Source organism: Mytilus californianus, unplaced genomic scaffold, assembly GCF_021869535.1.
Source record: "Mytilus californianus isolate M0D057914Y unplaced genomic scaffold, xbMytCali1.0.p SCAF_8, whole genome shotgun sequence".
NCBI lineage: Eukaryota > Metazoa > Mollusca > Bivalvia > Mytilida > Mytilidae > Mytilus > Mytilus californianus.
This window is the reverse complement of record NW_026262734.1, coordinates 101,709,780-101,722,933: the sequence shown is the minus strand read 5'-3', so window position 1 is coordinate 101,722,933 and position 13,154 is coordinate 101,709,780. Positions and strand designations below refer to the sequence as shown.

Sequence of the window (13,154 nt, the reverse complement as noted above, 5' to 3'; positions counted from 1 at the left end):
ACACTCTTTTTTTTCTTTTTTTTTTGGACACCGGGGCAGACAAACATTGTCCGAATTAATTTCATTTTATTTTATTTGATATTAGAAATAAGTTTACGATTGATAAATAAATGGATTGGGTTTTAACGTCCAGTTAGCAAAGATAACATGTAAATTAGGACAACATGTTGATGTGATATGAAAATGAACCCTGATTTGTACTAAACAGACAAGTTGAGCCGGATTTTGAGTGCAAAAGTTCACAAAGTTACCGGCTGCAGGAAGACATGTCACCATCATTCTGACTCAGGGTTGATCACTCTTTGTTTTTACCCCTTATACCGCGTGCTTAGCTAAGAAATTACCAACTTTCAAGTCTTTGGTTTGAACTGGCCTGATATCGTACCCATGACGTATCACACTAGCGGCAGTCACGCTTCCAAGAGACAACCGAAAATGTTAACACTCGAGAAAAATTTTTAACTCTTGAACAAAATTATCACATGAATTTTATTATACGTCTGATTTGTTTACCAAAAAAACCAGTTGAGTATACGCATTTGTGTAGTTCTTCTACAATGTAAGGAAATAATTACTAGTATTTGTAAGAGAAGAACTTTTCACCATTTATTCAGATGAAAACGAAACCACACCCACTTCGATTTGCATGTAACTTATCACAAGGAGCTTGTTATGTCAACATTGTTGGAAAACGTCAGACATTTTTATTTGGTACCTTGTTAAAACAACATTATCTTTTATCGACATTTGAAAAAAAGCGCATATACTTTTATACAAAGATGTGTTATAAATTTATTGTTTTAATATGATAATATTATTTTTAATGAGACAGACCAAAAGACGTTGAAGTTAATAACTATAGGTCATCTTACGGCCTTCAACATTAAGCAAAGCCCGTACCGGACAGTCAGCTGTAAAAGTCTCAGGAATGACAAATGTAACGGCTTGATTTGTGTACGAAACAATTAACAAAAACAAATATGATATACAGCAACAAACGACAACCTCTGAATTACAGGCTCATGACTTGGGACAGGCACAAACATAATGTGGTGGAGTTAAACATGGTTGCTGGCGTCAAACACTCCTTCTTACATAGGACAGTGGTGTATAAGTACAACATATGAACATTTTTAACGATTTATTGTGACTTTTTTTTTTACTCAGCTAACCATAGACAGGACTTGGTATAATAATATTGTTTAATCTGAGACATTATCTGCAAAATAATTGAAACTATTAAATGACAAATACTGTTTGAACCCAAAGGCTTTGAAAACTCGATACTGAAACTTAGTAACTAATTTCTCTGATGTATTGGAACTGCACTAAGGTTATAAAATATACATGGCAATATAATTACTACTGCAAAATGTTAGAAAATGATCATTAAAAACAAATATATATTCATATATAATCGGTATGCTCTGCAACACAGACACAATTGTTGGAATTAATACAACGTTGAAAAATTGACTACAAACAATTGCAAGTAAGGTAGGCATTTGCGAGATTCTATTTCTATTTTTGTCAATTTTGTGATTTGCAAATAGTGTATTATGTTCTAATTTTGGTTAAAACCAATATATTGCGTTTATTTCTACCTTTAAAGGTGCTGAGCCTTACACGAGACGTTTGAATTGCTCTGTGCGAAATTAGTTATCTACTTAAAATTTTAAGGATTAACATTTCATTGGAAAATTTGTATACCGTCCTTCAAATCTCAATTAAGGTTAGCATCTTTTTTAATACAGTAGCGGTATTCTAATTCCATTTAAGGGGGTCTGGGTGGGGTTTAAGGGTGGGGAAATGTCCTTCATTTTTGTATTCTTTAATATTGTAAGTCATTTTTCTCTGTTCTTCATATATTTATCTGATTTTCTATTCTATATATTTAAGCACTCTATATCTCTCTATTCTTGATTTTTTTCCCTATTTTTCTCCATTTAAAATTTTTTAAAGTTCATTTTTTCAGAAGATTCGTTATTCTGTAAACCCCATACAGACCCTAATTGAAAGACTCCGACCATAAAATTGACGACAGACGTCATCATGTCGAAGCTAATATTACACTTCATATTGCAGATCAATTTTGTTTATTTTCTCTAATAAAGATTATTTAATAGGGTGACTCGTTTCTGTATAAAATATATCCTTCATGACAAAACTAGTTTAATTATCCAAAAATTACTGTGTCTAGAAAAGGATATTTTGACAGTTTGCTAGAGATATTTGTCGGAAACTGGATGAGCGAAGGTCTGATCAAGAGTAACCGTTAACGCTATGGAAAAAAAACCTGCTGAAAGATAGACAAGTGGACGTCTGATCAAGATTGACACTTGGCAGTATGTTTTCTAGAGACACTTACCAGAGAAAAGATAAGTGGAAGACTGATTAAGATTAACCGTAAGCGGTATGAGAGAGACAATTGATGAATAATGGATTAGTGGATGTCTGATCAAGACTGACGCTTGACTGTATGCAATAGACACTTACCAGAGAATGGATAAGCGGAAGTCTGATCAAGACTGACGCTTGACTGTATGCAATAGACACTTGCCGGAGAATGGATAAGCGGAAGTCTGATCAAGATAAACACTTAATGGTTTGCACGAGACACCTGCTGGATCATGAATAAGTGAATGTCTGATCAATATTGACAGTTAACGGTATGCACTAGACACCTGCCGGAAAATGGATAAGCGGCAGTCTGATCAAGATTGACACTTAATTTAACATATGACATACCTGCTGGATGCTGAATAAGAGGATGTCTGATTATGAATGGCATTAGACGATATGCTATTTAGGGACATTTGCCAGAGAATAAATAAGCAGAAATCTAAAAATGATTAACCGTAAACGGTATGCAAGACACCTACTTGATGCTAGCTAAACGGGTGTCTGATCAAGATTGGCACTTGACGTACGTTATCAAGAAACACCCGAATAATGACGGATGAACGGATGTCTGAAGAGTATTCGACATAAGGTGTTTTAATGCAGACGCCCAGATGCGCGGATTTATTGGGACGCTCCTTTATTGAGCCACATATGGTTAGTGCATAGTCTTTTTCTTAACGTTGCCTTAGTTAGCCCCCTTTTTTAATATCCTGGATCCGCAACAGACGACGCTGTATTGATTTCAACCCTGCATAGTTATATTTCTGACGTAAGCATGTGACTTATGTGTGTAAAATGAAAAGTATTTGATAGAGATTGATACTTTTCTATATAGTAGAGGTACTAAAATGGTGATGGGTACGCGGAAAACTGCTCAAAATTGACACTTACCAGTATGGTAGAGGCCTTGCTAGGTAATTGGTCAATAGAAAACTGAACGAAATTGATTCTTTTGGTTATGCTATAGACATCCATATAATTCATTAAGGTAATCACAAGTCATACCTCTTGTTTTCTTGATGTAAACATTTTAAGAAATTGGGTTAAAGCACTCTTTATTGGGAATTTGGTGTAAATAAAACGATGTCTATAAGCTTTAACCTCAAAACTCATATTACGATCGTGAATTTTGACTGCTGACCTTGAAATGGAATCACTATCAATACATATATAACACAGCCGATGTTAACAATGATGGCTATAAAACAAGGTTTAACCCACCGTTTTCTTTGAAAAATGCCTGTACCAAGGCAGGAATATGGCAGTTGTGTTTCACTTGTTCCGTTGATTGATAGCGTTTGACTTTGTCAGTTTTTAGGGACTTCCCCTTTTTGAATTTGCCGTGGAGTTTGGTAATTTTGTTATGCCTTTTTAATAAAGATTAAATCCTGAGTCTTTAAATTATGATGACATTAAATAAAAAATATCTGCTAAAAACACAAATTCTTCACAATAAATGAATAAATCAAAAACAATGTGATGTCCCTGACTTTGGACAGGTACCAAAATATGTGAACCGTCTTAATTAACTGTTTGTTCTAATTTTAGATTCAGACTTTCACAGTGAAGAGATGTTGTTTAAAAATACATGACTTTTTTCACTATTCAAATATAACTTTCATACATGTAGAGGTGTCAGGAGAATGTTTAATTACATTTCCTCTTAGTATTGATCGCTTCAATGCAACACTACGTGCAGTTGATTCAGATGATCAATATAATAATTATTTTCCAGGAAAACTTAGATCCGTAAAATAATTACTTAATCTACTGTTAACAAAGAAAAACGTCGACAAGTAATTAAATAATATTGCAGATGTGTTAAATGTACATTTTTGATGCATCAACGGTGTTATAACTATTCAAATGTATGGAAAATAATTTACGGCATCAAACCTTCACCATTGTGTATATGTGTGGAAAAGGGGAGTCGCGATGTGGAGGGTTGAAATTTCTTGGAAAAAATAATTTCATACTGAAGAGAAGTGAAAAAAAATATACAATTCTATTAAAAGTTTGTGAACAAAAATTGTAAGTCTTGTTTTGTTTGCTATTGGAAATAGTTTATTCATGATTCATGTTGAAACGTGACAGTCTCAAGAAAAAAAAACCATGTTATCCCCACACAAAGAATAGTCGGTGTCTAAGATAATTTGAAGTACACGTATGATTTAATAATTGCGTCTGTTTCCTGGTTTTAATTTGTTCGCACTTTACTACACTTCATATAGGTGAGCAAAAAATGGGAAAAACATATCAAATGGTGCTATTATATTTCTTATTTCATTTTCGTCGTGAGAATAAAATGATATATTTGGAAATACTTCAACTTGAATGAGATAGCAAACTAACGCTTCAACAAGAAATCTTTATAGGAATAGATTGAAATAGTTTTGACTTAGAAGCAGTCCATCTTATATCTAATATTTTTCCTCGTGTACCACTAACGACCAATAAAAGTATAACACCATATTAATATTGTCATCTTCTCATTGCTGGTGCTTGATACTCCTTCGCCGGTGCACCGGTGATGCCGGTTTAAGACCAGTTGAATATCGATTGAAAGGCGCGGTTTACCAAACATCAAAACGGCATGCCGCTTCGAGTCGAAAAAAGACATGACACAACGGCACTAAGATGGTCAATAAATGCAAGTTTCTTTTAACAATGCTAAATTAAAAACAAAAATATCATGTTCCTCTCCTTCAGAGTGTCAGAAGAATCTCCTAAACCATACAAATACGTTTTATATAAACTTTTTAACTTTTATAATTACCTGTTAAGTTTCAAAAAGACGAAATTCACTTTTTTTTAGTATGCTGAACTTAACCGTGTATTTAGATTTTTTTTATTTTGGGCCCGGTTTTCAAATTGGTCTACATTAAGGTCCAAAAGGATCCAAAATTAAGCTTTGTTTGATTTAAACAAAAAGGAATTATTTGGGTTCTTTGATATGCTGAATCTAAACATGTATTTAGATTTTTCATTTTTGGGCACAGTTCTGTGTCAGAAACTTGTGATGAGTCAAATATTTAAACACAATCCAAATTCAGAACTGTTTCAAGCTTGAAAGTAGTGTCCATACTTGCCCAAACTGTTCAGGTTTCGACCTCTGTGGTCGTATCAAGCTGCACTCCGCGGGAGCATTTTATTACTGTATGATACAAACTAATTTATTATATTTTGGGTATGAGGAATGTCAAATGCATTTGTCTAATGGGAAAGTATCCATCTCCACTGACTATTTTATGAAAAACTATCGCAAAAAGAAAAAAAAAAGACAAACGGCTTTAATGGTCTGCATGAAGGGTCGATGTATAGTCCATCAAACTTGTAGTATGACAGTCAATAGAGAACAAAGTCCAATTTCTAAACGCTCTTTGGTAGGACCATTTGAATGATTATGAAATGTCATTGTTTAAGGGTAAACAAAACAAAAACACAATCCCTGAATGATTTTACTGATATATAGTTTGAAATGTCAGTTTTGATGGGAAAAGACATACTATTCTCATTTCCCATACTTAAGACATGATCTACACCAATTCAATACTTTAAATAGCAACTACTGTGCATCTGACAATTAATATGTTCATATTTAAAATTTCCAGCATCGTAAACATGATAAATACTAACAACAGGGAAATTTTGACCAGTTGATCTGAAAATAACCTAAATGATATAATCCTATTTTGTATACCTTGGTATTTTTTAGTGATCACGTGGTCAGTTCATGCTGCATCCACGTGTTAGTCTCCATATCTAACAGAACAGTTTAATCATTGATATTTGTTGCAGGTTGATAGATGAAATGACGAAAGATTGTTCTGCTGATATTTCAAACGACACATTTGTTACTACAGATATGTCAAAACAAGATCTGAAGGATTCGGAAAAGCTGGGAATGTCAATTGCGGAATCAAATGAAACCTGTATCATAAGTGATATATCAGCTCATGATATAAATAGAACAAATTTGACGTCATACAACAACTTATGCGCAGTTGACGACACCCATGACGTCACCAACCCGTTGACAGAGAAAGAAAAGGGCAAAAAAGAAATTCCAAATTCAGCACAAATTAAAAGGAAGGGGAAAGTACTTTTGAAGAAATTTCTGATATTCCTTTTTTCTCACGTAGGTCTGACATGCCTGGTTATAGGATATTCAATTCTCGGTGCCATTATTTTTCAAAGTTTGGAACAAGGAAATGAAAAACAAAGTAGATTAATTACTACAAACCTCAGAAAGGAGACATTAAATGAGTTATGGAATGCGACATATCGTTTTAATATTTTGGAGAAGCCAAATTGGACAGGACAGGTGGAACATACTTTGCGCCTTTTTGAAAAGCAAATTTACGTAGCCACAAAAGAACTAGGATGGGATGGCATTTCAGATGAGGCTGTGGGTGAGCTGCACTGGTCTTTCACTGGATCCTTGCTATATTCAGTCACAGTTATTACAACAATAGGTAAAACATTAGCAAGATTAAGTTAACAAATTTAAACTGACAAAAATATTTTCTTTTTTATATTTTAGAGGGGTAACAATTTGCTATGTCACCCACTCAGCTATGTGTTATTGATATAAGTACTACAACTATACGCATATATGTTTACACGAGTCCTATAAACTAAACCAAACACACAGGACGACTCTTCCAAGGAACAAGTGTTTTTTTTTGTTCGTGCATAATAGACCATGTTATAACTACAGAGATCTATAAATTTGCTCTAAATTGATGCCCACTAATGTTTACGGAATCACTCGTACGTTAAAGGTGTCATACCTCCAATTCCAAACCCCTATATAATCATCCAAATTCTACAATATTCACAGCCTTCTAGATATTTTATCTTAAGTTTAACTTCAAACAAAACAGGTAGATTCGGAATTGTACATGTATCACCTTTCAATATTTCAATTTTCAAACAATTTTCAAAGTCTTGTATCGAAACACCACCGTTGGGAAGTCAAGCGCAACTAAAGATAACCTCTGGTTTTCTGAAAATCTTAAATAAATATACTAAGGAGCGCATTAATCCTAAATGTTTAATGCAAAATCATATGTATGGTCTATATATATTTCTCTTTCACCAAAAGTTTAATCTCTGCAAATTTGTTTGTAAGTTTAAGTAAACAATGACATCAAAAGCACCATTTTTGTAAAAAAAGGAATACTTTTACATATGTTCTAAATTGAAGTGGGTGAAATGGTGGTCTTATAACATAAAAATATTATTATTTTCATAGATAATACTCCGAATGAAATCATCAAACATGATATGATAAGTAGGAAAATTTGATACCTAGAATGTCAAATTTTCCGACTTATCATGTTTGATGATTTTATTCGGAGGATTGTATATGGAAATATTTTTGTTTCAATCAAGCCAATTGCATTATTTTGCAACTAAACGAATACTTTGGAGGCTTTTTCTGCGTTATGATCAATTAGTACAGAAACCAAAAGAGATGCATATTTCAGTTGAGTTGTTGTAATGAAATATATAACAAGCAACAACGGAAACGTAAGGGATGTCGCCGAAGTGTTATGAGAATTTATAAACAAATATCGTTTTTGCATGGGACCTATATTTACTCATATTTTATGCCATAATTGACATTATTATACTTCATGTCAAAATGCAAGATTTTGATTGGTTAAAATAAGGGCAACTATTTACTCTATCCCATGGCAAATACTCTATTGTCCTTCACGGAGACGCTTGCTCAAGTGTGCGTTTTAATAAATATGGATGATTGTTATGTACAAGACGTCATAGTTTATTACTTTGAATTTGAAATTTGATAGACAGTAATAACAGAACATTCAGTATAATAAATTAAATAACACATATATGAGACGGTGATAGAGCAGACTGTTATCCCTCGAAAAGACATTGTCAACCTTGGCTTCGCCTCAGTTGACAATGTTCTCTCGGGGTAACAATCTGCTCTATCGCCCTCTCCACTATGTGTTATTAATATATTAGTAGGGATCTTAAACCTATTGTTGACCTTTGGTTGTTTTTGTTCAATTGTGTTTCAATACTGTATAATTGTTTGACATATTGATAGACAGTTGTCTATTGTTCATGGCTGTTGACGTCGGATGAACTCAATGACATTTGAGTGCCTATTTATGAATGTGGGTTGATGTGTAATTAACATTTACTCAATATCTTTGTCTATTCATATAGACCAATCTCGAGTTTTTTTAATGAGTGAGTTACACTGGTTGACCCGAGAACAAGTTGAGTAAATGACGTCATTGAACAATCGATTCGTTCTTTGACGTAACAACATAAGCAAGTATACGGGAAAATGCACGAATTCAAAAGTCGTCTATTGCTCAAAGTGGCTTTTAGAAAATACCTTTTGGAATAATAATGATATATATTAGCTTAATTATATGACATATTTGACTTGATATCTGACAGGCTAAGTTTTGTTACTTATGAACGTGCGTGTTGGTAAATAATTGTAGGTAGTGTTTATTGCATTTCAAAACTATTATTGTTTCAACTGCATAACATGAGCTTTGAAATAGTTTCCATTATCTTACTCTTTTATCCATATCTACCAAAACAAAACGTGATTTTTGGCAATACTGAGTGGTTGTCTTAGTTGCTTTTTGTCGTATTCGTTCCCCGTTTGTTATAACCATAATAAGTTTTTTTTTAATTGTCTCACATTTTGTAACGGCGGGATCTTCAACATCTTACTAAAATGTATGGATTGTTTTCATTGCTAAAGGTTGTATGGTGACCTATAGTAATGGATAGTTGTCTTACAGCAATCCTATCACATTTTCGTATTTTTAAATTCATTTCAGAAAATGTTTTAATTTGGTATTCAGTAGGGGATCAACTTCGCAGGATGACTTGTGTTTAATTTTCTGGGCACCTAGACTTCTTCCTGTCGACGGTTGTGAAATAAATGCCAAAAAAAGGAATGTCATCTGGCTGTGCTGGATATATAAATACGCAGTCAGGTCCTGTGGGAATAAGATTCTTAAAACCGAGGCCTCGTATAGGCAAAACTATGTCCATATCCAATATACAAGTCAGATTTCCTGGTATTCTTCTCTGTCGACCTCCATTGTAGAAAATAACTTTTGAATTTATAGTTCATTTGTTCTCATTCTGAATATGCATGCAATATTTGCCCCGGATGTTAGGCAATTAAGCAATCCATTAATTTTTCAATAACTAATTATAGCATCCAATCAGAAGGATGCATCCTTTTCGGTTTCACAAGTTTAGGCGAACCTTTTCCGATCTGTCTATCATTCATTTTACCTGCGTTAAGCAAACAATAACCATCAACATATTTTCTTTACAGGTTATGGTCACATTACACCTAAAACTGCATGGGGAAGAATTGTTACAATGATATATGCATTCTTTGGAATACCACTGACATTGTTGTGTCTAGCAAATATTGGATCCCTTCTTGGAAAAGGATTTCAGATCTTTTATAACAGGATACCAGTCGTTAGAAATAAACGGAATTTTGGCATTGGACATGCTTTACCACTTCCACAAACAACTATTCGCCATGAAAAGGTCAAAGGTGAAGATGGCACTATAATCGAAGAGAACAAATTAATAGTTTATATTCCTACTCGTACTCTGCCGCCTCCGCAGCACGTGCCCATAATTGTTTGCAGTTTACTCGTTATAACGTATACACTAATTGGAACATTGCTTTTTCATTTATGGGAAACTAGTTGGGACATACTAACGTCTGCTTACTTTTGTTTCATCACCTTGTCGACTATTGGATTCGGTGATGTTGTCCCAGGGCATAGTTTAGATTCGTGGCAAAGTCAACCAAAACAGTTTATATGTGCCATTTATCTGCTCTTTGGATTAACTCTATTAGCTATGTGTTTTGATCTTTTGCAAGAACAGGTGAGAACCTTTGCTAGATGGTTTGGAGAATGTCTTGGCATTGTTGAAGTTGAGGACGACGAAGAGAACGAGGAAGACACAGAACACAATATGAATTAGATAGTTTGTCAAGCACATAAGCACAATGCATTACGGTCAAGATACAGTAAATGAATCGAGTCAGATTATGCAAACAACTGATGAATGTAAAATTTAAACTAAAAATCGAAAAAAATAATGTATTTTCACTTTTATTTTCTGAGAATTGTTGAATGAGTTCTGAATGTATTGACAAATGTGTTACCGTGTTGGTATTGAAAAACGTCGAAAAAAAAACAACGTTTTATGCCTGCACAACGGGACGACATATCGACGTGTAAGGAAAATCTACGAACTGGGTATATAGAAAAGATAATTTTGAAAAAGTTTTAGGTACATTTTACGTACATTCTATATAAATATTGAACTATTGTAGGGATATTCAATAATATAAAAACAGAGGCGAAAGATACCAAAGGGATCCTACAACACATAAGTCGACGACAAATTGACAACGCAGATAATAAAAGCAAGTTTTTTCAGCAAGTATAACAGTTGAATTTATTATTTTTTCGATGTTCAGTTAAACGTATCAAAGTTGAACGAATTTTTTTAACAAGAATTTGTGGTGCAAATTTTATAGTTACTTGATCTTCATATTCAGCTTTTCAAAAGATAACACACTTCGGTATTGACTTTTCACTAATCCACTATACAATTATAATTTCACATTTTGCATCTTTATATTGATTAAAATTACTACTTTAGAGATGTTTTAAAAGGCTCACCACTGAACGAAAGCGTCCATTTTGTGATTAACATAAACATTTTATTCCAGTTGTAAAAATGAACAATTTTAAAGCCAGTTTTGATTAAATCATCGCTATGACAGTGTCCTCATCCTAATCTGTTACTACGGCAGTAATCTGGTTCTCCCTCTTGCAATATACGGGTATCTGAGTCACCCTTGTTGTCGGAGCCAAACAAATAAAAGACAGTTCGTAACTTCGGTAGTCGCAATAAGCCACACACTTCAAAATACATTGTATTTCAAACTTAAAACAATTGTTTTTAATAGAAAAAAAAATATTTTAGTGAACAAGTAACATCCTGCGTCATTGTGTAACAGTGGAATACGATCAGAAGAATTTGGTATTCTTGAATTGGCAGACGATATATAGTCTTGAGTAAAAGTCACATAAATCATACATGTACATGATATTGCATTGTCAAGTCAAAAATACGGTATAGAACAGTCAACAAAAAATCAGGGCAATAAATGCTACATAATTCTAAAGATTTCTGTCCACTAGCATTCTTCTAATTGCCTCAGGGGGTTCACGCTTATATATTGGCGAGTTTTTGATGTGTCAATGGGCCACTCGATATCTCTCGGCCGGAAGTCGAAATGAAATTCTCGGAACGTCTCCAAAGTTTTCGATCATTTATACAGGTAGTTATCTACGTCTTTGATACGGTCCCTCTTTTGCTTGGCTACCACGTGACATTACACTATCAAAGTAAATTGGAAAGTAAACAATAAGGCTAGGTTGCAGTCAATAAATCGTTTAAATATAAGAACCTTTTTGCCTTTTCACAAACCATATATGTTTTTAATAATGTGAATGTTTATAAGCGCTTTGATGTGAAAGTTTCTAAATAAGTATTATGACAACATAATTATATTTGTTTTAAAACGACCCCTGTACACTGTGTGTATCTAGGTCAATTATAACGTGGTATTGTGCATTGTCATGATAACATGTAAACTAATTATGTCTGAAGATTTAACCACGTGTGTATTTTCATCATAGACTAAGGATAGAGCATTCTGGTTTAAATGTGTATATAAGATCGGAAAACATAAAGATAACATTATTACCAAAAGTATTCAATTTAATTAATTCAATAGAAATCAAAGAAACATATACAAAATATAAACTGTATTTATGTTTCTGTAGAAACTAAATATTAAATTGAAGTCAGAATATTTTCAGAAAAAAAAATGTTGATTAACAATAATAATTATATTTCTACGTTAATTATTTCCTACCGTTTTAGTAAGGTTTTATAAGTGATTGTTATTTATTTTTTTGTATTGTAATATATCCATAAAACGGAAAGTATGATAAATTAATTAAATATTTAAATTTTAAACGGTCGTGAATAAAAATACTTGTGTGTTTTCAATTCACAAAGATTTAAAATCCTTGCAGCTCACAAAAAAAAACGTAATAATTATTTACAATAACCAAAACAAAATTTAATTAAGTACTATCATAATGTTAATTTTTTTGTACTGTTTTAGTATGAATTTATAAGTCTTTGCTTATATTTTGTATAGTACATGTAATCTATTCATATAGTGGAATGGTAGAATTTAGAAATAGATTCATTTGATAAATAAAATGTCCGTCCGTAAATACTTGACGTTTGTGTTTATTGATACTACATGTACATATATTAAAAATTTTCGGAAAAAAATTACTAACAGGAACGTAAACTATGTTTATTATAAAATTTCAATTCTATTGTTGTTTGTTTGTTTTAATAGTTTAACCTTATAACATCTACATATTTGTACTATGGTACGGTTTTGAAAATTGTATTCACTGTGTTGCCGAACTATCCTACACGTCTTGATACATTCACATTATTTCAAACGCACACTATCGGTTTGCGTTCTCAAAAATTCCAATAATATTAATTTCACTCGTGAATGCGTATTTTCGTTTTTCTTATTTAAATTTAGGACACGGCTGTAAGAGATTGGCATGTGACTTTCATGCACGGTCATCATTTCTTACAGT

General features: G+C 32.9%; 1 protein-coding gene across 1 annotated transcript; it reads left to right on the top strand.

Annotated features, from left to right (window-relative positions):
• The first annotated feature begins 1,408 nt into the window (after positions 1-1,408).
• On the top strand, positions 1,409-11,235 carry LOC127711617 (TWiK family of potassium channels protein 18-like). Its single transcript, XM_052217719.1, has 3 exons — positions 1,409-1,497; positions 6,202-6,878; positions 9,755-11,235. The coding sequence occupies exons 2-3, from the start codon at positions 6,215-6,217 to the stop codon at positions 10,423-10,425; spliced, it is 1,335 nt and encodes a 444-aa protein (XP_052073679.1). The 5' UTR covers positions 1,409-1,497; positions 6,202-6,214; the 3' UTR covers positions 10,426-11,235.
• The last annotated feature ends 1,919 nt before the right edge of the window (positions 11,236-13,154 follow it).

What these genes read in the sequence shown, in the direction of transcription:
- LOC127711617 (XM_052217719.1), top strand. Translation starts at nt 6,215, where the DNA reads ATGACGAAAGATTGTTCTGCTGATATTTCAAACGACACATTTGTTACT. An exon ending in CACAGTTATTACAACAATAG is followed by an intron (nt 6,879 to 9,754) that starts GTAAAACATTAG and finishes TTTTCTTTACAG; the next exon opens with GTTATGGTCACATTACACCT.